This window comes from Vulpes lagopus, chromosome 11 (genome assembly GCF_018345385.1).
Source record: "Vulpes lagopus strain Blue_001 chromosome 11, ASM1834538v1, whole genome shotgun sequence".
Classification (NCBI taxonomy): domain Eukaryota; kingdom Metazoa; phylum Chordata; class Mammalia; order Carnivora; family Canidae; genus Vulpes; species Vulpes lagopus.
The window spans coordinates 58,300,227-58,324,835 of NC_054834.1; the positions used below are offsets into that span (position 1 = coordinate 58,300,227).

Consider the following 24,609-nt stretch of genomic DNA (forward strand, 5'->3'; position numbering starts at 1 on the left):
ACTAGAAAGGGGCGTGCATCTCCCTGAGCGACCCTGAAGTAGTAGGGGAGCTTGGACCCTGGCTCAAGTGCCTAGGAAGACAGCAGTCCTTTGGCCCATCAGCCAGGGCCCTGGCCATCCACCCTTCGCCACCACTGACTCAGCTAACAGGAGGCGGGCAGTCCCCAGCTGCATCCATAGGAGCTCCCCAGAAGATTCGGTGGCTGTTACATCACTGGTCTCTCACTCCTTTATTTACAATTGCCCTGAGCAATAAAATTCCAACAGTCGGGGTCGGCCTGGTTCAGCTTCCTATACAGAAGCTGAATTGTTTTATGTGTCACTGAATCCCATACATGCAGAGCCAAAAGAACCTAGAATGCTCATCTCCTATCTTGTCCTCATTCCACAGGTGACAGCATGACATCCAGAGGGCCTGAGTGACTTGCCCAAGGACACACTAGGTTAGCAGCAGCCGGGCTGAGACCAGAAGAAATCCTGAGACTGCTGGATCTGGGATTTTGACCCTGGTGGTGCAGTAAAGACAAGAGGAAAAACCCAAGGTGGGGGCAGCCCGGGTGGCTCAGCGGTTTAGAGCCACCTTCAGCCCGGGGCCTGATCCTGGAGACCTGGGATCGAGTCCCATGTTGGGCTCTCTGCATGGAGCCTGCTTCTCCCTCTGCCTATGTCTCTGCCTCTCTGTGTCTCATGAATAAATCAATAAAAATCTTAAAAAAAAAAAACCATAAAAAACCTAAGGTGGGCTGTGATCTGTGTGAGGCAGCAATATTAAGTCCGCGCATCTCTATCCTGCCTTGTATACCCAACCCTCACCACAGGATCTGTGGCCAGCAGAGGGGGCTGTAGGAATCACCCTAACGAAGCCACAGTATTTCCACCAATGAGGGATCCAGGCTCAGGGAGGAGGGGAGAAGTATTTTAAAAGATTTTATTTATTTATTTATCTTAAAGAGATCATGAGCAGGGGAAGGGGCGGAGGGGGTGGGGAGAGAACCCCAAACAGACTTCGGGCTGAGAGAGAGCAAGACACAGGGCTCAATCTTAGGACCCTGAGATCACCACCTGAGCCAAAACCAAGAGTTGGGTGCTTACCCGACTGAGCCACCGAGACACCTCAAAACATAGTTAATATAAGTTTAGTGGGAAAGCAGGTAGAAACATGTCACGGTTTCATAATATCAACTACAGAAAGGAAAAGTTGCCCCCCATCCTTTGAGCTGTTCGCAAGGAGCAGATGACAGAGTGCCCGTGATGGGTATCTGGGAGCGAAGGGCAGAGTGGTGTCAAGGACCTGTGCCTCTGAGCCGGATGAACAAAGCTATTTTCATTTTGCTTCCCAATCTCCTACCCCTTCTGTGAATTATGGTCAAAGGCCGGTGGTGGCTCTACATGAGTGGAGAGAGTGGGACCTGAGTCAAAGGGAAGGAAGGAGGGTCACGCTGACACTGGCTCTCGCCCCTCCCACTGGCACTACCTGAGTAACTAGCCTTGGGCCCTTGTTTATTCTGATGACCAGCAGCTGGAAGAGCAACAATAAGCAAATGAGTTACACAGGCAGGGGTGTGTGGGGGTGGGTGGGGCGGGCAAGGGCTGAAGTCCCAGCATGATTTTCTGAAGGTTATGCTACTAAAACAAGAAGCAGGGCAAGATCCAGGTACTTGGGGAAAGGATGAGACAGGAGGTTGTCGAGACAGCGCATGTTTAAGGGCAGATGCGTTACCATTTAATGTAAACCTTACGTTAATAGAAGGAGAGACATCTGCAACTTCAAAAGCAGCATTCCTGGTGGTGGAGACATGATTCTGGAAGTGTTACATAACCTGCTGGTTCAAAAATGCATTGCTGAGCGCCTGGGTGGTTCAGCCGATTAAGTGTCTGCCTTCAGATCAGGTCATGATCTCGGGGTCCTGGGATCGAGTCACACATCCCACCCCTGCTCAGCAGTTTGGGGGGGGGGGGGGACTGCTTCTCCCTCTCCCTCTGTCCCTACCTCCTCCTTGTGTGTGCTCTCTCTCTCTCTCAAATAAATGTATAAAATCTTTAAAAAAAAAAAAAAGCATTGCTGGGTTAGTATCATTTCTCTCTTGGGCATAAACTCTGATGGTTTTTTTTTTCTTTCCTTCTTTTTTAGAGAGAGAGAGCATAAGTGGGAGCAGAGCAAGTAGGAGAGAGACCCTCAAACAGGATCCATACCCAGCACGGGGCCTGACATGGGGCTCGATCTCACAACCCTGAGATCATGATCTGAGCCAAAACCAAGAGTCAGATGCTTAACTGACTGAGCCACTGAGGCCCCCTGTTTTTTCTTTTAAAACGCATTTCTTTAGTTTGTCTTTCTAGCAGGTAAAAATCATCTCTGCATATCCATGGCTCGGTGGGGGAGAAAGAAATGAGATTTTCTGCAATTTCAGAGAGGTCTTGAGCAAGCCTCATTGAGCAGGAGTGTGTGCTCCTTTGTTAGGATTCCAGGCAGCAGCCTCGCTACTGTTTGTTTGGGACAGCATGTGAGGGAGGGGATGGGGCAGGGAAGAAAAGAGGGAGGTTTCAGACAGGCTTGCCCAGGCACATCTTCCATGACTTGTAGGATCCTCCTCTCTCTTTGCTTTGGGCTGACTTGTATCTTCCCAAAATTCCTATGTTCAAGTCCTAACCCCCCCATACCTCAGAATGGGACTGTATTTGGAGATGAGGCCCTAAAAGAGGTAGTTAGGGTAAAATCAGATCACAAGGGGGGGGGCGGCTAGTCCAATATGATGGGTGTCCTTATAAGAGGAGGAGTTTAGAACACAGACATACAGAGGAAAGATGTAAAGGAAAGATAGCTATCTACAAGCCAATGAGAGAGGTTTCAGAAGAAACCAACCCTGCTGACACTTGGGTGTCAGCCTTCCCAGCCTCTAGAAATATGAGAAAACAAATTCCTACTGCCGAAGCCTCCAAAGTCTGTGGTGCTTTGTTATGGCAGCCCCACCACGCTCATCCCTTCCACTCCCCCTCCACCCTTCCATGTTCAGCTGGGCTGTCACTTCTTCCATCAACATCTGTCTTCTCTGTTTGCTCCCAACCCTTGCTTCTCTAAGATTTTCAGAGCCACTTTCTGGCTTTGGAAAAACACAAACAAGAACTTTTTTGCCGTTTCATGAAGCTCAGCTGGGAAATGTCAAGGAAAAAAAAAAGAGAGAATGTCACCGAACCACCCTTCTACTTCCATCCGCCCTCACTGTCAGGACACGCCTGGGCTCCACCAGGATTAGTGTAGGTGTGGGGTGTGTGCCAGGGGAGAGAGAAAAGTGCATGCCCAGCATTCCTCTGCCTTTCACTGGAGTTTTGTAGGGCAGTGCAGAAAAGCCTACCATCGTTAAATAAACCACCATTCCCATGGACATACCCTAGATATCCACAGGTCGCCGCCATACCTTCAGATTGATCTACTTTTTGCAAAGAGGAGGCCATGGACTTTACAGGTGGCTGTTTTGAATGGTTATCTAAGATTCACCTTCAGTGGTATCTTTTCTTAGCTGACTTTACCCACTTCTGGTCCTATGGAAGTAAGGACAGGACCAAAGGAAAGATGCTGATCCTATCACTGAATGGCATGCAGTTTTAATTATTTTAATTATAACAATTATTAATTTTTAGTTTTAGGGTTTCTTTTGACATGCTGTTTGAAAAAAAACACAAACTGATAGGGGGAAAGAGGGAGTGAAAGAGATTACCTGTAATTACCCAATAGTCTCTGGTTGTTTCTGATATATCAAGGTTGGGATATTCCAGCGCTAAAACAAATAAGAAACACACCAAGTTACTTTCACAGGTTTTATATGTAACTATTATTAAGGAAAATGGACATAGGTGACAAAATATCAAACATCTAAATTCAGCTTTATCATTCCTGGGAGCTCCAGGGCATACAGGCTAAAAATATCTTGCTGTTTCAACAAGTAAAATACCAGTAAAGGGCTAACTTTCAGATGAAGAATTTTCTAGGGTTTGTGCATTTCTGCTCTTTCTATTTATTTTTTCCATTAACATTATCATTATCAAGACTCACAGCTAGAACATGTCTTAACTTTAGCTTCCTTTGTGAAAACTACCCAACCATCACTAATAGTTGATCATCTTTTGAATGGATTTTTCCAATGTCAAGGACTAAGTTTATTATTAGCTAAATGTTTGTGACAAACAGTCCCATTTTTTTGCAGGTTAGACTTCATTCATGTAAAGGGTGTAGTGCAGTGCCTGGGACATAGTAAGCGCTCAATAAATCTCAGTTGTTGTTATTATCAAAATATCAAGAGGAAAGAAAATAACTTCTTTGCATGCTGCCATGTGACATAACGCTATCTTTCATGCCATCACCTTTTCCATAAAATCCAGAGTCACCTCTCCTTACTACATGAAATTCCAAAAGCCTACTATTAAACATTCAAAAAAAAAATTCCTAGTGGCTACTGTGTGCTGCGTCCATCCACACACATCATTTTATTTATTTATAGTCTCAAATGCAACCACAGAAAGAAACAGAAGCAATTTTGCTACTATGTGCCTCAAAACAAAACAAAACCCTGGACCAGTGACCTTGAGAAATGTGTTGACAATTAAATTTAACAGCACAAATCTTGACTTCAGTTGGCCACCAAGTAAGTGTTTGGGTACAAAATGTAGGCTGCGTTGTCTTCCGAGTCTATGCCTGCTGCATGGTAATGAGAATTATGTAACTGAACATCAGAGGAAGACAGGCCACAGGACTGACTATGGGAACTTCATCCAGTGAAGTCATGATGCTGACTGCAAACGAGCTGCATTAAGACAGCAACAGCCAGGGCAAGGGGCAAAGGCCCTGGAGCATTTGCTGATGGCGCAAGTGAGGGAAACCATTGCAACCCAGATTGCCGCAAGGACAGACGCCCTCCAGGCTGTTCCTGCAAGCTCAAAGGCAGACTGCTTGGGTTTGATCCCTAGGTTCCATGTCTCATTAGCTACGTGAGAGGGGGCATCTGGTTAAACCTCTTGGGATCTCAGTTTTCTCCTTCGCAAAGTGGGGCTCATTTGGTGGTACCTTCTAGGGCGCTTTGTGAGGACTCGATGACAGGGTAAGGGCCCCCAGCCAGCGCTTTCTTCCAACGTGCAATAAACTTGTCAGCAGGTCAGTCCCCGTGTATCACCCATTTCAGTTATTTTATGATCAGAGAGTGAGTATGTGGCCGGCACAACAGATGTTCACTAAGTGGAGAAAGAACCCCCTACCCCTGCCCTGGGGGGCGGGGTTGGTGGGTGCAGGGGAAAGGCAGTGCCCCAGGGTGGGGGGCACAGACGTACTCACGTTCAGCAATGGTGAGCGGCGGGTAAGTGAGGTAGAACCCAACCAGCTCAGCTGAGAGCTGGCGGAGGAGGCTGCTGGCGACCGTGCCGTTGAGGAAGGAGCTTCGATTGGCCACCACGTACACCAAGGTGACTGTCTGCGAGGCGTTGGATGTGCTCACCATCTGAATCGACACGTGGCGGGGGGGAGACACACCAAATAAGATGAGGGTCTGTTTCCTGGAGGCCGTGGGAGGAGGAATTCGAGCAGAAGTTGCGGGTAGAAATGAAAGGGAGGTGGAAAAAGGAGCGAGGAAGAGACCAGAATAACACCACTCGCCACGTAGGGGCTGCTCGCGGAGTGCCAGGCGTGGTGCTAGGGCCGTGTGATCTCACTTGGTCCTCAGATGCCCCAGGAACTGCATCCACTCACGACTCCGTTTTGCAAAGGAGGAAACCGAGACCCAGTGTGATCAAGAGAGTAGCCAGGATTCGAACCCAGGCAGTCTGACCTCAGGTCTTAAGCTGGCGTAGGTATCTTTTCTAGAGGCTGAATCGCCTCAAGGTTACTTTTATGGTTCTGAACACACAGAATAGAGCATAGAGCATGGAAAATGTTAAATCTATGAGGGCTCAACCGCTCAAAGGGAGCCTGAGTTAAATGGGGGGGGGGGATCTTTTAAGTTCCTACACAGCGGATCACCATGCTAGTGAACAGCCTGATGAAACCTTGACTCAAAAGGAATTCAGAAATATAAAACAGGCTCTTTGGGGGAGTGATTACATTTCCTCGTGACCTATTAATTCAATATAGAATATGTAAATAGGACTATGGGACGGTGTGGTTTTCTTCTCAAATATCTGTCGAAGTCAGTTTTACAGTTACCGGAAAGTGCGGTTTTCTGGGTCAGTGTATGGACAAAAATATCCCACGGATGAGATTTGAAAAACAGATGCAGTAGGAAGTCATTCTACTTGGTGAGACAGTGTGGGGCTCTGTGCCCCCTCCCCCGGTCTGCACCTTCCCCTTCCAGATTCTCTAGCCAGCCGCCCACCCACCCACCCTCGTTTTGTTCAGCACACCCAGAGGCAGACCCCGGTGGACCACCTCAGTGGATTTCTCTTCCCTCCTTTAGCTTTAGCTAAAAGGAACCCGGGAGGATAGGGGAGAGTGGGAGGAGAGGGAGGTCAGAGAACTGGCGTCCGGGACTCCCTCCCCACAGCACGGCTCCTGTAGGGCAGCTCTGGCTTCTGGCTTCCTATAATTGCTCGCTCTTCTCACCCCATCAGGCCCCGACACTTACCACTTTGGGTACTGTACTTGCCCTGTGGTTTCCCTAGAGCCTGCCTGTACTTCTGCAAAGGGTCCCTTTTATTTTTTATTTATTTTTAAAGATTTTACTTATTTATTCATGAGAGACACACAGAGAGAGGCAGAGACCCAGGCAGAGGGAGAAGCAGGCTCCCCACAGGTATCCCAATATGGGACTCGATCCCAGGACCCCAGGATCGCGCCCTGAGCCAAAAACAGACGCTCAAACACTGAGCCATCCAGGCACCCCAAAAGTTCCCTTTTATTAGACTTTATTCAAATTACCTTAAACTGAGTGTGCTCTCTCTTCCTATAGGGAGCTGATGGAAATCCTGTCTTTCCCAGACCTCTGTGCCTTCAGGCATGAAGATCCCTGCAACTTTCCCTTTAAATGTTATTTTTAAGAAGACTGTCAAGAATAGCTTCTTCACATTATTTCCCACTTTTCCCCATAAGTGGAAGTTGCTATTTAATTCACTAACACAGAGCCTATAGTCCCATGATTTATGATACATCGAGTCAACACTGCTGGTCCACTCTTTCTCTCCTCTCTGAAAGTATTTTTGTAGTGTGGTTGAGCCACCGGTATTCATGGCTCTTCCCCAGGGTACCAGAAAGAAAGGTGCTTCTTTCTGAACAATTTAAAAGACTTCCCTATACTGCCACCTAAATAATAATAATAATAATAATAATAATAACTAAAATAACTTTTCAACCATTGTCTCTGATGTGAACATTCTATTTTTTGCTTTTCAACAAACTTTTTCATCTTCCCAAACCAAAACCTGGTATCTATTAAACAACTCTCCATTTCTTTCTCTCCCCAGCCGCTGAAAACCACCATTCTACTTTGTGTCTCTATTAATTTGACAAAATTAAACACCTTTTATAAGTGGAATCATATAGTATTTGTCCCTTTGTGACTAGCTTATTTCACTTAACATAATAGCCTCTAGGTTCATCCATGTGGTAGCATGGGTCAGAATTTCTTTCCTTTTTAAAAATGAACAACATTCCATTGTGTGTGTGTGTAAAAATATGTCACATTTCTTATCCATTCATCTGTGGATGGACATTTGGGTTGCTTCCACCTTTTGGCTAATGTGAAAAATGCTGCTATGAACATGGCTGTACAAATAATCTGTTTAAGTCCCTGCTTTTATTCTTTTGTGTAGATCATGTGGTATTTCTAGGTTTAATTTTTAAGGAACCACACCATTCTGTTTTCCACAGAGCTACACCATTTGAGAAGCTCACCAGCAGTGCAAAGGGTTCCGGTTTGTCCACATTCTTACCAACACTTGTTATTCTCTTTTTTTTATGATGGCCATCCTAATAGATTGCGAAGTGGTATCCTGTGGTTTTGATTTCTATTTCCCGGATGATTAAGTCATGTAGAGTACCTTTTTTATGTGCTTATTGATCATCTATAGATCTTCTTTGGAGAATTGTTTATTAGAACTCTTTGCTCACTTCTTTATAGGATTGTTTTCGTGTTTTTAAGTTGTATGGGTTCTTTATATATTCCAGATATTAACCCTCTATCCAATATATGATTGGCATATCCACTCCCATTCTGGGGGTTGCTTTTTGATTAATTGTGTCCTTTGATCCACAGAAGTGTTTAATTTTGGTGAAGTCCAATTTACCTATGTTTTCCTCTGTTGCCTATAATTTTGGTGTCATATTCAGGAAATCATTGCCAAATTCAATACCATGAAGTTTTCTCCTCTTTTTCTTCTAAGAGTCCTATAGTTTTGGCCCTCATGTTTAGGTCTTTGATCTACTTTGAAGTTAATTTTTGTTTATGGTGTTAGATAAGGGTCCAAGTTCATTCTTTTGTTTGTGGATACTCAGTTTTCCAATATCACTGGTTGAAAAGACCATCCTTTCCCCATTAAATGGTCTTGGCACCCGTGTCAAAAATCATTTGATCATATATGCAAAGATCTATTTTTGCATTCTCTCTTCAGCTCCATTTGTCTATATGTCTGTCTTTATGCCAGTACCATGCTGTTCTGATTATTGTAGCTCTGTAGTAAGTTTTGAAATCAGAAAGTATGAAACCTCGAGCTATGTTTTTCTTTTTCAAGACTGTTTTGGCTATTCATGGTTCCTTATGATTCCATATGAATTCTAGGATGGATTTTTCTATTTCTGAAAAAAAAAAAAACACTGAGATTTTGATAGGGATTGCATAGAATCTGTAGATTGCTCTTGGCAGTACTGACATTTTAACAATATCAAATCTTCCAATTCATGAGCACAGATTTTCCTTTTTTTTTTTTTTTTTGGTCTTCTTTAGTATACTCATTTTTTTATAGCTAAGAAAAGTGTGACCAATCTTGATGGCTACTTAATACTAGCTTCATAAATGAGAGGTCCACAGGCCTGAGACCAAAGCCAGGTCAGTGTTCCCTGAAAGTCATGACCTGTCCCCAAGTAGAAGCAGCCCCTACAGAGGGCACTTTCCCACTACCCCCTTTACTCTTAGACTCCTGTTGTTCCTGACGTTATCTCTTACTTCCCACCCATTCATGCCACAATTCATTTAGCTAGTTAGACCTTAAAAAGACTGGCAGAAAGGAAGGCTGTTATTTTGCCTACCTAGCATCCATTCTTCTTTCTTCTATGACAACACCACAATTTCCTTGAGGACATACTTCTTCTCTCCAGCTGGGTTCATGGGCTTTGGGTGGGGCTGCCCTACCCAAGTTCTAGGAGTGGGGATAGCCAGGCCTCGGAGACATTGGGACATTTTATCTCCTTGGCCACAGTTATGACTCCAGAAATGGGAACACAATCCAAATGAGTCCAATGAGAGCTAATCCCAGGATTTTTACTGGAAGGCCACCAAAATAGGTATGTTGGTTCCATAAGACTGTAAGCAACAAGAAGGAGACAAACCTGGAGGTGCCAGGGGCCACCCCACTGGGCCTGAAGATGATGTCAGCCCAGGGCAAGGCCAAGAGACAAAGAGAACTTTTCGAAGAAATCATATAAGCACCTGAATCAAATCGGGCTTGAATGAAATATGCTGTGAACCTTTCAGTTCTATGAGCCAATTACTTTCTCTTTTTTTAAGATTGTATTTATTTATTCAAGATAGAGAGAGAGAGAGAGAGAGAGAGAGAGAGAGAGAAAGAGAGAGAGGGGCAGAGACACAGGCAGAGGGAGAAGCAGGCTCCGTGCAGGGAGCCCGACGTGGGACTCCATCCCGGGTCTCCAGGATCAGGCCCTGGGCCGAAGGCAGTGCTAAACTGCTAAGTCCCCCGGGCTGCCCAATTACTTCTTTTTGCTTAAATCTTGTATGCTTAGAGTCTGTCATTCACAACCAAAAAGGTCCTAATTGAGTCTACTGCAATCTAGCCCCGAATACCAATGCTATACAAGTTAAAAAACAAAACAAAACAAAACTTTTCCACGACTCCCTGAACAAATTAAATACCTATGTGGTCCAAAAAAATCCAAGGTGCTCCTCCAAATTATACTTAATACAGTAAAATGGAAATTTATTAATTATAAAACCAGGTCCTGGAACAAGTCCAGGTGGATGATTAGCACGCAGCTACATATATGCATGATAAAGGGGCCTAGAGGGTTCCAGAATCCAGGCTACAAAGTGGTTCCAGGCTTCCTGTCAGCCATGGCAAAAAGTGGAGCAGGGTTAATGAAACAATTCACCCAATTAACCATTTACTTCAAGACCTGCTGAAATGTTCAAGAGCACCCAAAATTTATTTAGATGCAGTTCTCAAATTGTCTGTTACAGTCTTTTCCAAGGAAACTTTGTTATTTGCTGTACAAGGTTTCATCTCATGGCCCATGACTATCCTATAACACAGAGTCTTCTTAAGGCCAAAGGCAGCTTATTTATATAAACAGGAGGTGCTCAATGGGTCTGTGCTTCCTGAATACAATCAGAGTACACTCTGCCTCCAAGCCCTAACTGGAATCATGCACCTGTGAAGATCACAAACCCAATCAGAAAGAAAAAGATCTCCCACAAGGGAGCTGAGTCATACTTCTTACATAAATCTTATGTTTGTGACACGTTTTTAGATCTTAATCTAATATGAACTGAATCATAATGAGATACTTCCATATACATTTTGGATAAATCTAGAAAAGGAAAGCTGCTTCTTCAAATTAAATTGTATGCTTTCTACCTCATATTGGCTTTGCTGATAATTCACTTATGCTAAATGTCAATTTCAAAACCACTGGGTTTAATTGCAAAGGATTTAGTTCAGTAAAAACAGGACATTGGGTTGTATAGTTAATCAGAGAAATTTGGGGGCTGAATGAATATGATTAAAAAGCATTGGGGCAGCCCGGGTGGCTCAGTGGTTTAGCACCGCCTTCAGCCCAGGGCATGATCCTGGAGACCCAGGATCAAGTCCCGCGTCGGGTTCCCTGCATGGAGCTTGCTTCTCCCTCTGCCTTGTGGCTCTGCCTCGTGTCTCTGCCTCTCTCTTTGTGTGTGTCTCTCATGAATGAATAAATAAAATCTTAAAAAAAAAAAAAAGCATCTGTCTTGGAGTGCCTGGGTGGCTCAGTCAATTGAGGGTCCGACTTCTGATCTCAGCTCAGGTCTTGATCTCAGGGTTGACTGAATTCAAGCCCCACACTGGGTTCCATGCTGGATGTGGAGCTTACTTAAAAAAAAAAAAAAAAAAAAGCATATGTCTTTAGTGGGATGTTAGTTATATAATTGCAAAAAAGTGGGTCTGAGGAAAGCTTTTGGTGGCATATCTATTGTAAGTCCAGGAAACTGAAATATATTGTACTAGCAGTGGGATTTTTCCAAGAAAAAATTCATGTGTTCACCAAAAGTTCCATGGTTTAGCATAGCGGATAAGATCATGGGCCTTGACTCAAGTCTTTATTCCCTTCTTTACCGTGTGACTTTCTGGAAGTTCCTTAGCCTCTCTCTCAGTCCCATTTTCTGTGAAATGATGATAATAATACTTCAGAAAGATGTCTTGAGTATTATGTAGCAAAATATTTCTAAAACACTTAGCGCAGTGATGGCATACAATGAGCCCCAAATATAAAATGTGTATATGTGTTTGTTTAAACTAAAGTGACTGTTCATGTGGATGTCTAGAAAACAACTCAATGCAAATCACAGGATAGGCAAATCTTGATGAGTTAGCTATTTGGAATTGATTTCATTTTATGAGACATTTGATTCATTTTATGAAATTGTACCTTATATTGCACATCTACTTCAGTTTTTAAAATAGTAAATGTATTGGGCCATCTGGGTGGCTCATTGGGCTAAATGTCTGACTCTTGATTTCACATCTGGTCATGATCTCCGGGTCATGAGATCGAGTCCTGCACCCGGCTCTACAATGGACACAGAGCCTGCTTGGGATTCTCTCTCCCTCTCCCTCTACTCTCGCCACTACTCTTGTGCACCCTTGTGTGTGCTCTCTCTAAACAAACAACCAGGATGCCTGGGTGGTTCAGTTGTTGAGCATCTGCCTTTGGTTCGGGGCGTGATCCTGGGGTCCTGGGATCAAGTCCTACATCGGGCTCTCCACAGGGAGCCTGCTTCTCCCTCTACCTATGTTTCTGCCTCTCTCTGTGTCTCTCATGAATAAAAACAATCTAAAAACAAACAAAAAACCCCCCAAAACCCCAAACAAACAACCAAACAATACAAAATAAAACAAAATAGCAAATGTATTGGGAAGGCCTGAGGAAGCGTCACATGGGAAAATAAATATAAAACCCTAAACCACAGCAGGTATATAGCAAAACAGCACCCCTCCTGTCACAGACGTCCTCATCGGTGCTGGAACTGAGTCTTCTCAGGGGCCCCAGAGCGGCACCTCCTCCTGTCTAAATGACGGAGTTACACTTACACCAGGCATCTTTAAAACAGGAAACCGAGTCACTTCTTGCCAACATCAACGACACAGTTGAAGTACCCTCCTCCTTACCTGAATGGTCAGGTTGCTTTTGGTATTTAGGACTTTCTTCTCAGCATCCTGGAAGGCCTTCTGCAGCCTCTGTTCCATTGTCTGAGCGAACTTGCAGGACTGGATGTTGTCAGATTGGCTCACAAACTGTAGCACTAGAAGGAGAGTCATAAATCAGCGCTTGCCAAAGTGATGTGTGACTTAGCTCCTTGGACTTAACAGCAGTCTTCATATAAAACAGCATGATTTTACATCAGAGAAATCAGGCAAATAAGGACTGACAAAGTTTGGTTGCAGGGTTGGAAGTGGCTCTTAAAATGATTATGAATAAAGAAGAATTAAAAGCACGATCAAATCTGAGGTTCCCTCTAATGCAAAGGATTTTGTTGGACTGTGTAGACATCTGCTCCAAGAATGACTTAAAAAAAAGAAAAAAAAAACAATCAAAGAGAGATCATGCCTTCTATTTCTTGGGGGAGGTTTGGGGGGTGGGGGCTTGTCAATTGACCTGCATCACTTAGTTGATTCTTTCGACTTCAATAATTTCTAGTTTCTCCACTCTTGGGGCTTACCAACCACATGATCAGAATCGCGAGGGTGCTTGAGAGGAAGATTCCGAGGCCAAAGCTCAGAGCTTCTGATTCAGGGGCACCCTGGAACAGTGTTGGTCCAAAGCACAGATTTTATGGATGCTCAGCTCTTACCAGTATCCACTGGTAATACAGGAAAAAATTAAAAATACGGTGCCTGTTGCTCATAAAGTCCTAATTATATAAATTGAGAAGGAAGGCTCCTGTGAAGGACTAGTTCCTTTTTTAAAAAATATTTTATTAATTTATTAATGAGAGAGAGAGAGAGAGAGAGAGAGAGAGAGAGAGAAGCAAGGTCCCCATGGAGCAGGGAGGGAGCCTGATGTGGGTACTCGATCCCAGGACCAAGCAACCCGAAAGGCAGATGCTCAACCAACTGAGCCACCCAGGTGCCCCTGAAGGGCTTGCTTGCTTTCTTTCTTTCTTTCTTTCTTTCTTTCTTTCTTTCTTTCTTTTTTTAGATTTTATTTATTTATTAATGAGAGATACAGAGAGAGAGAGGCAGACACAGGCAGAGAGAGAGAGAAGCAGGCTCCATGCAGGGAACTGGACGTGGGACCTGATCCCAGGTCTCCAGAATCACACCCTGGGCCGAAGGCAGGCACCAAACCGCTGAGCCACCCAGGCGTCCCTGAAGGACTATTTCTAATAAATCCAAGGTGAGGAAGTTTAGGTTCATAGGCAGGGAACTTGGACAGTTGATTAGCAGGGCCCTTTGAGGAAGGTACACAGGACTTTAAGAGACGACAGAGCCACTAGCACTCAAGTTTTTAAACAGGCATCTTCGTGATGCTGCCCCCGATCCCGGAATGGACAGGAATCCTTTCTTTCTGAGGTACTTGCCTGTTCTCAGCTGGAAGCAGCCTGCAGGCTGGGGATTCCATGGGGAGGCAAGTACCGCCACTGACTGTAAGTTTGGGGTGTGTTGCTTCAGATCCGCAGTGACATTGCTGATCCCATAAACACCCAGCATCTCAATCACGACAGCAGGCAAGTACACCAGCCGCCCTTTGGTAGCATAATAACCAACGGTGACATTATGAGAATGTTCCAGAATGTCCACCTACAAAACAACAGACCCACAGAACTCAGTGTTTATTTCCACCATACTTGAAGTCCTTCTTGGTATTTCTTCGAACTACAACCCTTATTGGCATGGCTGGGGAGCAAGATGTTCTCATTCGATGAATATTCTAATAATTTATAAAAGTGCTACGTGGATTGGCAAGTCTCAAAATAGCGGGATAGAATGAAATACAACTTATTGCGAACCAACATGTAAGGGAATTAAATCTGTGGGGGGTTTCTTGATTCCTTAAATGCCTCAGTGTCATCCTGTGAGCACCAACAGTCACCCAGAAGGCAGACAGGAGAGGGCAGGCAAAAGAGATTTCCAGAGATGAAATGCTGGGAAAAACAGCTTTGTTATAGTTCTCGTCATTTATGAAAATGAAAAGGCGGAAATGATAGATGAAGTGGGGGCTCCTTTAGGATGTAAAGGAGCCTAAAGGCTCCTTTAGGGATTAGTAGTAGATGAGGTGAATTCCTCTTTCTAGAAACTGAGAGAAGGACTGTTCAGACTCCACTCCATTCCTGGCTTGTAAGTTGGTTCAAGACCAAGGGGAGGATGGGGATGGGCTATGGAAAGTCTCCCTTAAAACTGAGTCCCAAGGGACACTGATGTTTTGAGTTCTTTTTGACCCAATTTCTCTGCCTCTCTTTCTCTCTCTCTCTCTCTGTGTCTCTCTTAAATAAATAAATAAAACCTTTTTTTTTTTTTTTTTTAAAGAGACACAGGCAGAGGGAGAAGCAGGCTCCCTGCAGGGAGCCCGGTGCAGGACTCCATCCCAGGACTCCAGGATCACACCCTGAGCCAAAGGCAGATGCTCAATCACTGAACCAGGTGCCCCTCAAGATGTTTTTAATAGAACACCATATCACCTGTTAAAAGAGTGGACTCTGCTCCAATCCTAATGACCTCAAGGAACAAGTCTCAATTTGGGGATTATTTTTAGCACCTCTCTAAAGCTTGCTAATCATATTTTTAAACAAAGGGATACCAGAGACATCAGCCTTAGAGCCTTCCTCAAGCAACAATGTCTAGCTTGAATTTAACAAGTCATTACCATTAATCTCATTTTTATGATTAGCTTTTGTCTGTGGCAAATGATCCTGATTTTCACTCCTGGCAGTAATATCAGACATCCTTTCAAACGTTTTAAAAAATGGGCTGATTTTTAAAAAATGAATTCATAACTGATTGTCACAGTGGTCTGGGATGATTTGCAAAAAAGGTAAAAACTGAAAGTAGTTTGAAAACAACCAAAGTTGAGTGAAAATTACATGTCAGATGACCAAATAAAAATACTTACATTTTCTTCTTTCTTTCTTTTTTTCTTTCTTTCTTTCTTTCAAGACTTTTTTTTATGTATTCGAGAGAGAGACAGAGATAGCAAGAGAGAGCAGGGGGGAGAGGGAGACGCAGGCTCCCCATGGAGCTGGGAGCCAAAGCGGGGCTCCATCTCAGGACCTCGAGATCATGACCTGAGCCAAAGGCAGATGCTTAACTAACTGAGCCACCCAGGTGCCCCCATTTTCAACTCTCAAATAAAGTTTCTAGTGCAGACGTCATGGATGCTTTTCATGAAATGCCTCTCTTTTCTTTCTTTCTTTCTTTCTTTCTCTCTTTCTTTCTTTCTTTCTTTCTTTCTTTTTTTCTTTTCTTTCTTTTCTTTTCTTCTTTTCTTTTCTTCCTTCCTTCCTTCCTTCCTTCCTTTCTCTCAGAATTATATAAAAGGGATTGACAGGGGTGCCTGGGTGACTCAGTCAGTTGAGCATCTGATTCTTGGTTTTGGCTCAGGTCATGATCCCAGGGTTGTGAGACTGAGCCCCACATCTGGCTCCATGCTCAACTGGGAGTCTGCTTGAGATTCTCTCCCTCTCCCTCTGCTCCTCCCCCCATCCTACCTCCAAAAAAAAGAGGCTGACAATGACCAATAACCTATGTACCAAACCTCATCCCTAGTCCTTGGTGTGGTCATGGAGACGACGAAGCTAGATACAACTGCAGGACAGGCCTCAAAGGAAAAAAAGCCAGAGCAATATTTTTAAGAGGCGAAAAGGGTTGTCCACTGACTGCCAATCACACGTAGGGCTTTAAAACTTGTAATCAATCCAAAAGAGTGTAAAGTGAGGCTTCCATCGCTTGGATATGCCATGGAAATCAGCTGGCGGTTACTAAATAGTACTTGGCATTAAAGTGCTTGGGGAAAAAAACATATTTATTTCCCTGTCTGCTGCTGGCTATTGAAGCACAAAGTTGGACTCAATTTACAATAATTTTTAAACTTCCAGAAATAAATCACTATTTACAATGCTGAGGAAGATAAAGGGAAAGGAAATGGACAATTTCTTGAGAATTACACTAACACTATTAAATACTTTCCCAATGGGAAAGTATTTAAAGTATCCCCAATAACGGGATAATGGGATGATTTAAAACAGTATATCTGGGGCAGCCCGGGTGGCTCAGCAGTTTAGTGCCACCTTCAGCCTTAGGGCCTGATCCTGGAGACCTGGGATCGAGTCCCACATCAGGTCCCTGCATGGAGCCTGCTTCTCCCTTTACCTGTGTCTCTGCCTCTCTATCTCTCTCTCTCTGTGTCTCCAATGAATAAATAAAATCTTAAAAAAAAATAAAAATAAAAAAAATAGTATCTAGGCTTGAAAAAAAAAATTAGACATAAGGCAGTCAACCTCCATTTCTATGTCAAAATTGGACCTTTTATCCAGTCACCACATATTATTAGCTATCTGCCGAAATGAAGAAAGACACGGCTTCTGACAAGAATGGTTATGGTACCCAGGGAGGAGGAACACAATCTAAACATACTCTGGGCCCAAGAGGAAGGTGTGGATGGCTTAGTCTCATTACAGAGCCAAGAGACTTACGTGAGCCGAGATGTCGTTCTGGTGGAAAGCCTTCCGTAATGCCTGTGTGAGCCCTTTGGCAATGTTGAATTTCAAGGTTTCACTGCTCTGCCCTCTCCTTGGGGTCAGAAAGAGAACTGTGGGACCAAACAGAAGCACTGTCATCAGGGTAGGGCAGCAGACCCCCTAATTAATGAGCTCCCCTCTCCTCTCCATCCTCCACTTCCTGCAAGTTCTGAGGAAGTCTGGTGGGTGCAGGTCCAAGCAATGAGAGCGGGGGCCTGGGGTTGTTGCTCTGGGGTCCCACTCAAGCCCAAAGAAGGAAGGCCCTTGTATTTGTGTGGCCCTGGCGGAGAGAGAGCTAATACGCCAGCCACGCTTCATTTCTGACCAACTCTGTCCTTGACTTTGAAAACTGGTTTCAGCGGTACCAGGTCCTGATGGGGGGCCTGCAGAAAACACCTGCCACAGCGTTCCTCAACAACCTGCTTAGGCGCAAGCCCTGAGGGAGGTTGTGCTGCCCAAACACCCCTGATTCAGGAAGCTGAGTTCCCACCCCACAAGTGGGGCAGAGTGGGATGGAGACCTGGGGTGGAGACTGGCACCTGTGACTGAAGGTGACAGGTGCTATCTGAAGGGAAGCCTGCGATGCTCTAGGAACATCCAGCCTGGACCTCGGCAAGGGGGTGGGGATCAAGGAAGGTTTCCTGATAAGCAAGCCCATCTCCTGATGAGTGGAGAGGGACCGCCCCTCGCCACTCCCAGCAGAGACAAGACCAAGTTCAAAGGCACAGGGTGAGGATCGAAGCCTTTCAGGATACATGTTTAGGCCTGGTCCTGCGGGCGATGGGACGTGAAGGGCTTTAAGCAAAAGCATACATTTTAGAGGGTCCCGTTGACTACAGACTGGAGAACAGATTGGAGGGGGTGGGGGCTAGTCTAAGGCAGATAAATTTGGTTGTTGTTGCAGAAATTGAGGTGGCTGATGACAGGGTGAACGAGGGACGCAGCGGTGGGGATGGAGAGAAGGGTGCTGAAGGAAGTTGAACTGAATGAAGGGCACCGGTGGTTGACCAGGTGTGGCTGGGGTGACGGGGGTGGTGGAAGAAGGGGGAGGGGTCAGAATGTTCCAGACTTCTGCATCTAGGTGTTTGGGGTTGCCTGCCTCTCAGAGGAGGGGGAGTGGAAAACCAGATGGTATAATTCCTTGAGAAACAGAAAGAGATACTGTACTTTCTGGTCTGCCTAGTTTCACAATTTCCCATTTTAGAATAGGCTACGTCTCCAGATATAATTTCATTTAATCCTTTGTAGGGTGAAGAGGAAGGCGGGACTCGAGCATTCAGCACTGGCTTGCTGGCTCAGATAACGTGTCTAGTGCTTTTTATAGCCAACACTACCCCCACTGTTAAAAGCACCCGGTGCCTTCCTGCCCTGCTTTGCTGCAACTGGGAGGTGGTGGCTAGAGATAGCATTTACCACCCGACATTTTCACGGCCTCCTTTTCAACATCGAAAGAAATCCTGGGCACCCTCATCGTGCAGCTGTACTTTTTCTACCTGCAGGCTGAGAATTCAGAAGCCTTTCTGAATTCTGCAGGGCTTCCAAGACGTGACATTTTATTCATCATTCATTCATTCACGTGAGACATCACTGGTTTGCTCTTCAGGCAAAATTCACTACGCGTTTGTTTTCCCGGATTCATTGGCAGAAACGGTTTCCCTAGGGGGGGTCTCTGATAGCAGGACTGATCCCGGGACCAGAATGCAGGTCACGTAAAGCTCCCTTCTCCTCTGTCACTTGATAAGGACCGGGGCTCCTCAATCTCAGCACTCGGACATTTGGGGCGGGGATTATCCTTTGCTGTAGGACCGCCCTGTACCTGGGGCGTTTGACAGCATCCTGGTCTCTGTCTCACTACATGCCAGTAGCACCCTCCCTACCCTCCAAAAAGGTCTTCAGACAGGGCCAAACACCTTCTGGGGGAGAAGGAGCACAACTGTTCTTGGCTGAGAACCGCCGATCTCATCTCTGCTACATCTCTGAGGCCAGGGCGTGCCTACTGCTTTCAAGTAAACTCCAAGGACAGTGGACTCTTACCTGTCTTCACCAGGAGCCTGCTGGACATCTGACACTCCAGGTTGGATGCGATTTTGCCGGTTGTGACCACAGCGGTCGACGCAGCGGGAAGGGCAGTGTCTGTATTTTCCGCTGGCACAGGTGGCAACCGGGTGGCCCTCACGGGTGCTGTGATGGATGTCAAGGCTGCTGTGATAGTCAGCGGGCGTGTGGTGGATGCTCTGGGCGTGTCTGGGTTGGTGGGGTTCGGGAGGCCCGTGTGCATGGCTTGTGGTTTCCTGGGGAGGTGTGTAGTGGACAACAGGCCGGAGGCGGTGCCTGTGTTCCCTTGCATGGCTGTATGAGCACTCACGGTGTGTGCCGCTCTTGAAAACATGTAGGTTGGCGTGAATGAGAAGGCTGGATGCATTGCCCCTGGTGTCGTCTTTGGGCCAAGTGCTGTGTTGTTTGTGACGTTTTTAGCTAGAGCAGTGGTCCAGCTGCTCTTGACTGATCCTGAGGCCATGGCTGAAGGGCTGCTGCCAGGGCCCTTGGCAACCAGGGCTGCAGACAGCGCCAGTGGACTTGATTTCCCCAGTAACGACGTGGCCACCGCTGCTGCTGTTGGCTCCACCTTGGATGACACAGAGGGGTCTGCTGCAGAAAGACAAAAAAGCAAAGGTCTGTCACTGGTCTGCAGCACACATGTCACTTGTGGTGGTGATGAATGGATGTCACTTACGGGTTTGCTGGCATGAAAAGTCTCTGTGCTCTGGAATTTAGGCAAAACAGTTCTAGGTTCATTAAATCAATTACCCCTAATGAGAGTGTCACTTATGGAAACCTGTGGTTGGCAATAACGACATTTAAATTCTGAATACAGGGATCCCTGGATGGCGCAACGGTTTAGCGCCTGCCTTTGGTCCAGGGAGCGATCCTGGAGACCCGGGATCAAATCCCACGTTGGGCTCCCAGTGCATGGAGCCTGCTTCTCCCTCTGCCTGTGTCTCTGCCTCTCTCTCTCTCTCTCTCTCTCTCTCTCTCTCTGTGTGTGTGACTATCATAAATAAAAATAAATAAATTCTGAATACAGATCTCCCTCTCCTTACAATGGGGTTACGTCCCAAAAGACATGTCATAAGTTGAAATGACCATAAATAAAAAATGCATGTAATACAGCTAACCTACGAACATGCTAGCTTAGCCTAGCCCACCTTACCCATGCTCACAATACTTACATTAGCCCACACTGGGTTTGCAAAATCATCTAATAAAAGCCTATTTTGGGATGCCTGGGTGGCTCCGTGCTTGAGTGTCTGCCTTCAGCCCAGGGTGTGATCCCGGGGGCCTGGGATCGTGTCCCACATGGGGCTCCCTGCACAGAGCCTGCTTCTCTCTCTGCCTGTGTCTCTGCCTCTCTCTCTGTGTCTCTCATGAATAAATAAAATCTTTAAAAAAATAATACAAGCCTATTTATAATAAAGTGTTGAATATCTCAGGTAATTTATTGAATAGCATACTGAAAGTGAAAGAATAGTTGCATGGGTCCAGGATGGCTGTAATTGTATCATTGTTGACCCTCATGATCGGGTGGCTGGCTGGGCGCTGCAACTCGCTGCCCTGCCCAGCATCACAAAAGAGGATCATACTACTTATTGCTAGCCTGGGAAAGGATCCAAATTCAAAATCCGAAGTATGATTTTTACTGAATGCATGTTGCTTTTGCACCATTAAAAAGCTGAAAAATTGTATAAGTCAAACCATCCTAAGTTGGAGACTGACTGTACTTTTCAAAAACTCTAGTCAGCAGAGGATCAAGGACGTGACTATTTGGGGCTGCTAACTCATTCATCATCCTTAAGGTGTGTTTCTGCTCCTTCTAAGCAAAGCTGGGTATCTGTGTTGAACATGAAGATCCTTTGTCCACAGAAGCGGCCAGACCTGTTTGGGGGGGTACCGGGAAGCAAACTACCTGCACGAGTGGTTGCACCTGTCCATTTCTCAGGGTGCTGAGAAGCCAGCGGAACTTTGGATGGGGTCCTGAATACGACCCTGGTTGACAGAGGAGGAGATTCGGCAATAGAGTTGTATCTCAAGACACTCTGGGATGCTGGAGAAGCACTTGTCACAGGAGACAGATCGACATCACTGGAAATTGAGAGGCTCGTGTCCATTCCATCTGAAAGCACTTGCTTCGAGTTGGCTGTAAAAGTTAGGTTTGGAGAGGCTGGCAGAAGAGCACGTGTTGGATGCATAGGCAGCTGTGGACGGGGATGAGACGTAGCCTGTTGGCTAGTGGGTGTGTACTCTTCAACCTCCGCTGCTTGGAAGTCTCTGGAATAGTTATTGGTTATGGACACGAGGGCTGTGTGGTTTCCAACCATGGTAACCTCTGACTGTTGAATGGGCTGGCTGGTGCTTGTACCAAGGCCTGGATGCTGGATGGTAAAGCCTCCTGCAGTCCCTGAATGCCCAGCAGTAGCTCTGAGATCTGAAGAGTTTATTGTACTTGCAGCTGATGTTGAACCACTGGGAGGAGTAGTTGAAGCTGAATGAGTTTCCCAACTGATGGAGTTAATGACGTGCCCATTTAAATCATAATTTGTTTGCTGCGGCAAGCCAGATATCACTGGCTCTATGTAGAGCGATCCAGTTTCTGTGGAAAGAGAACTCCAGAAAACATCTGTGGTTGCTGGCATTTTCACATGTCTCACTGTGGAGAAATCATAGACTTCAGTGGATGAGGGAAACGCTGTCACCTGTTGGGAAGTTGAAGCTGGCAACTCGGAGCGATCTACTACAGATGCATGGGTCTCTGGCTTGATGCTGGACACGCTAGGGGATGGGGACATAGTCTGGGTGCTTTGCATGGAGGGCATGGAAGGGAGAGCTAATTCTGAAGGAAGGAGGTTTGTTCTCGCCATTGCAGTGAAAAAAGATGGAATGTGATCTGTGCTAGAATCAGAGGTGAATCCATTTACAGTGTGAGGACTTGGAATGTCTCTACTTGGAAGGGGCTGGAGAGCAGCTGTCCAATTTGCCTTTTTGTTTTTCTCTAAAACAGCTGTCACGCTATCTCCTTCTCGCAGGGGAAGTGCCCATGTCATAGGAAGAAGATTGGGAGATTTGCTTGAGAGGGGCAAATCTGTAGCTGCCGCAGGAGGGGATCGCTCGCTGCCCTCATCTTGGGGAGCTGGCCTCTGGGGCACAGTGGAGGGGGGGGCAGGATTCTGCACCGGCTGGAGGAAAGTGGGCGCCGAGGGAAAGTCGGCCGCTGAGCTGACTGATGCCCCGGAAAGGAGGGCTTGCCCTCCGCTGGCGGCTGTGGGGAGAGGCAGAGGAGAAGGCACCAACGAGGGAGACCTGTGATCCCCCAAAAGGAGGGGCCCTTTGGAATTCTCTGGAGCTGCTGACAAATGTAGGGGGTGAGCGGGGTCGTTTGCAGTAGCAGGGGCTAGCTTTCTGCTGGTCGTTTCCATGGTCACTGATCCTGCAGTCTGGAAAAGTGAAGACACGGCCTCCTGGGTCACAGCTGCTGCTGCTGCTGCTGCTGCTGCTGCTGCTGCTGCTGCTACTTCACTCTCAGATGCCGCCAAAGACACCCCACTGTGCACTCCCTCAGCCACCCCAGCTTCCACTGGCCAGGGAGGTGTAGGCCTTGAAGCCACTTCCAGCACCGACTGTGAAGGAGTTCCATCTGGAAGCTGAGGAAGACTTCCAGGTGTCAGGGGAGGGGGAGGCAGGTGGGCAGAGCCCAGAAACTCGGGTGTGGGGGAGCCTGCTGAGTGAGGACCCTCGGCGGGGGGCAGTTCGGGCTGCTGCACTGTTGAGGGTCCAGAAAAACCGAGATGAGGGGTGCCTATCAAATCCTGGGCATTTTTGGCCGGAGCCTGGTTTATGCCCCCAGCAAACGGGTTTGGGGAATTAGCTGCGCCCTGACCTGAAGAGGAGCTGGTTGCAGCTGTGTGTGTGAATAAGGGCACTTGGGTGGGTTGTTCGGCTGGTTTAGAAAAGATGATGGAATGAGGTGAGTTGGGAGCCAATGAAGAGGATGAACGTGGAGGGAGAAACGGGAGAATGTCTGATCTTGGGGAATGCCGGGCTGAAATGGAAGGAGTCCCTACCCACACTGGCTGAGATGGGGTCGAGGACAAGGGGAGCATGCTGATGTGAGGCAAACCTGACTCGGAGGCTGCGTCTTTTCCCCCTTGAGGTCTCGGGTGGACCACAGACTCGCTGGAATCCTTGGAAGGCTCCAGGGGGGCGCTGTGGCCACTTCCTTGGAAAGGGGAAGCAGAGAAGTCCCCGTGAGCCCTAGCTCTGCGGTGCGTCTTGGGCGGAGGTGTTCGGGGGAACTGCAGTGCGCTGGTGTTGTCGGGGGACGGTCCCAGCACACTCTGGACTCTGGCCACTGCCGAGGAAGACTGGACTTCTGAGAAAGGCCATGTTGGTGAAATCGGGAACACCTTCCCATGAGGAAATGACGCCGGGGTCGGGCTGGCTGTTATCTGGAGGTTGTCTGTTCCTGCAAAACAAAATTCCAGCGGTCAGGCCTCGGATAATCCTCAAGTGCCTGCTGTGGGAGGTCCTGGAGAGAAGGGGTGGCCCAGACGGGCACCTCTCCATCCCACAGCTGCGGCCCCCAGCACAGACACTCAGTACACGTATTTAGGCATCGACGTGAGGACACGGATGCAAATGCCACAGCTGCCCCACTGGGCAGGGCTGGTGAGCCACGGTCTCCGAGGAAGTGGTAGGTAAGCAAAGATGCAGAAGATACCTGTGTATCTTCAATCTTGTTTCCATACCACCTACAAGGGCTGGACTGTGAAACTCAAGGCCTAGGAAATCAGAGGTGAATGCGGCTACCTGCCGGGGCCTATGACACCCAGATAAACCTCATCCAAGAACCCAAACTGCAAAATGAAAGGACAGTGTCTCTGGATGCAAATGTCTTTTTACGCCACTAAGTCTTCTTCAGCCAAGTAACTGAGGTTGTCTATGCTTGCTTGGCAGCAGTGACATCTTTCTCTCTGAAAAATAAACTACTCACATCCAACTGAGGACTTGAGACATCTCACAAGACCCAGTGTCACTATAAGCACCCGCAGAGATGTCACACTGGCAGCACCCACAGTTCCTGAGTGAAGCTGCAGGGAGAAAGGCCAGGAGAGAGGGGCCCCTGAATGGTGAGCTCCTCGGGAAAGGAGGCAAGAACATAACTGAGCAGAGGGCTGGAAATTTCATGCCGGGAAAGAGAAACAATCCTTCTTGACCATTCTCTCTTGGGTCCCCTTTCCATGGTTCTGCAGTGTTGATGGTGTTCATGAGCCCAGAGGTGGCTAAGGGCCCTTAAAAGTCACATTTTAAATTAACAAAGAGAGAGAGAGAGAGAAAAAAGGTACCTCTAGAGCTTTCTCCATTATTACGGAAAAGTGTTAGAACTATCTGACAGAAACAAACAAGCCAAGGGGAGCTGAAGTTG

The 24,609-nt window shown here is 46.6% G+C and overlaps 1 protein-coding gene across 1 annotated transcript in view; it reads right to left on the reverse strand.

The window, feature by feature from the left end:
* Positions 1-24,609, reverse strand: part of KIAA1549L (KIAA1549 like) — a 266,135-nt gene that overhangs the window by 97,248 nt on the left and 144,278 nt on the right. Inside the window, exons 3-9 of the mRNA XM_041722356.1 lie at positions 23,305-23,649; positions 19,167-19,781; positions 17,088-17,203; positions 13,980-14,199; positions 12,568-12,701; positions 5,324-5,486; positions 3,717-3,776 (exon numbers count right to left, since the gene is read on the reverse strand). Of these exons, the coding sequence (XP_041578290.1) occupies positions 3,717-3,776; positions 5,324-5,486; positions 12,568-12,701; positions 13,980-14,199; positions 17,088-17,203; positions 19,167-19,781; positions 23,305-23,649 (1,653 nt within the window). The remainder of the gene's footprint in view (positions 1-3,716; positions 3,777-5,323; positions 5,487-12,567; positions 12,702-13,979; positions 14,200-17,087; positions 17,204-19,166; positions 19,782-23,304; positions 23,650-24,609) is intronic.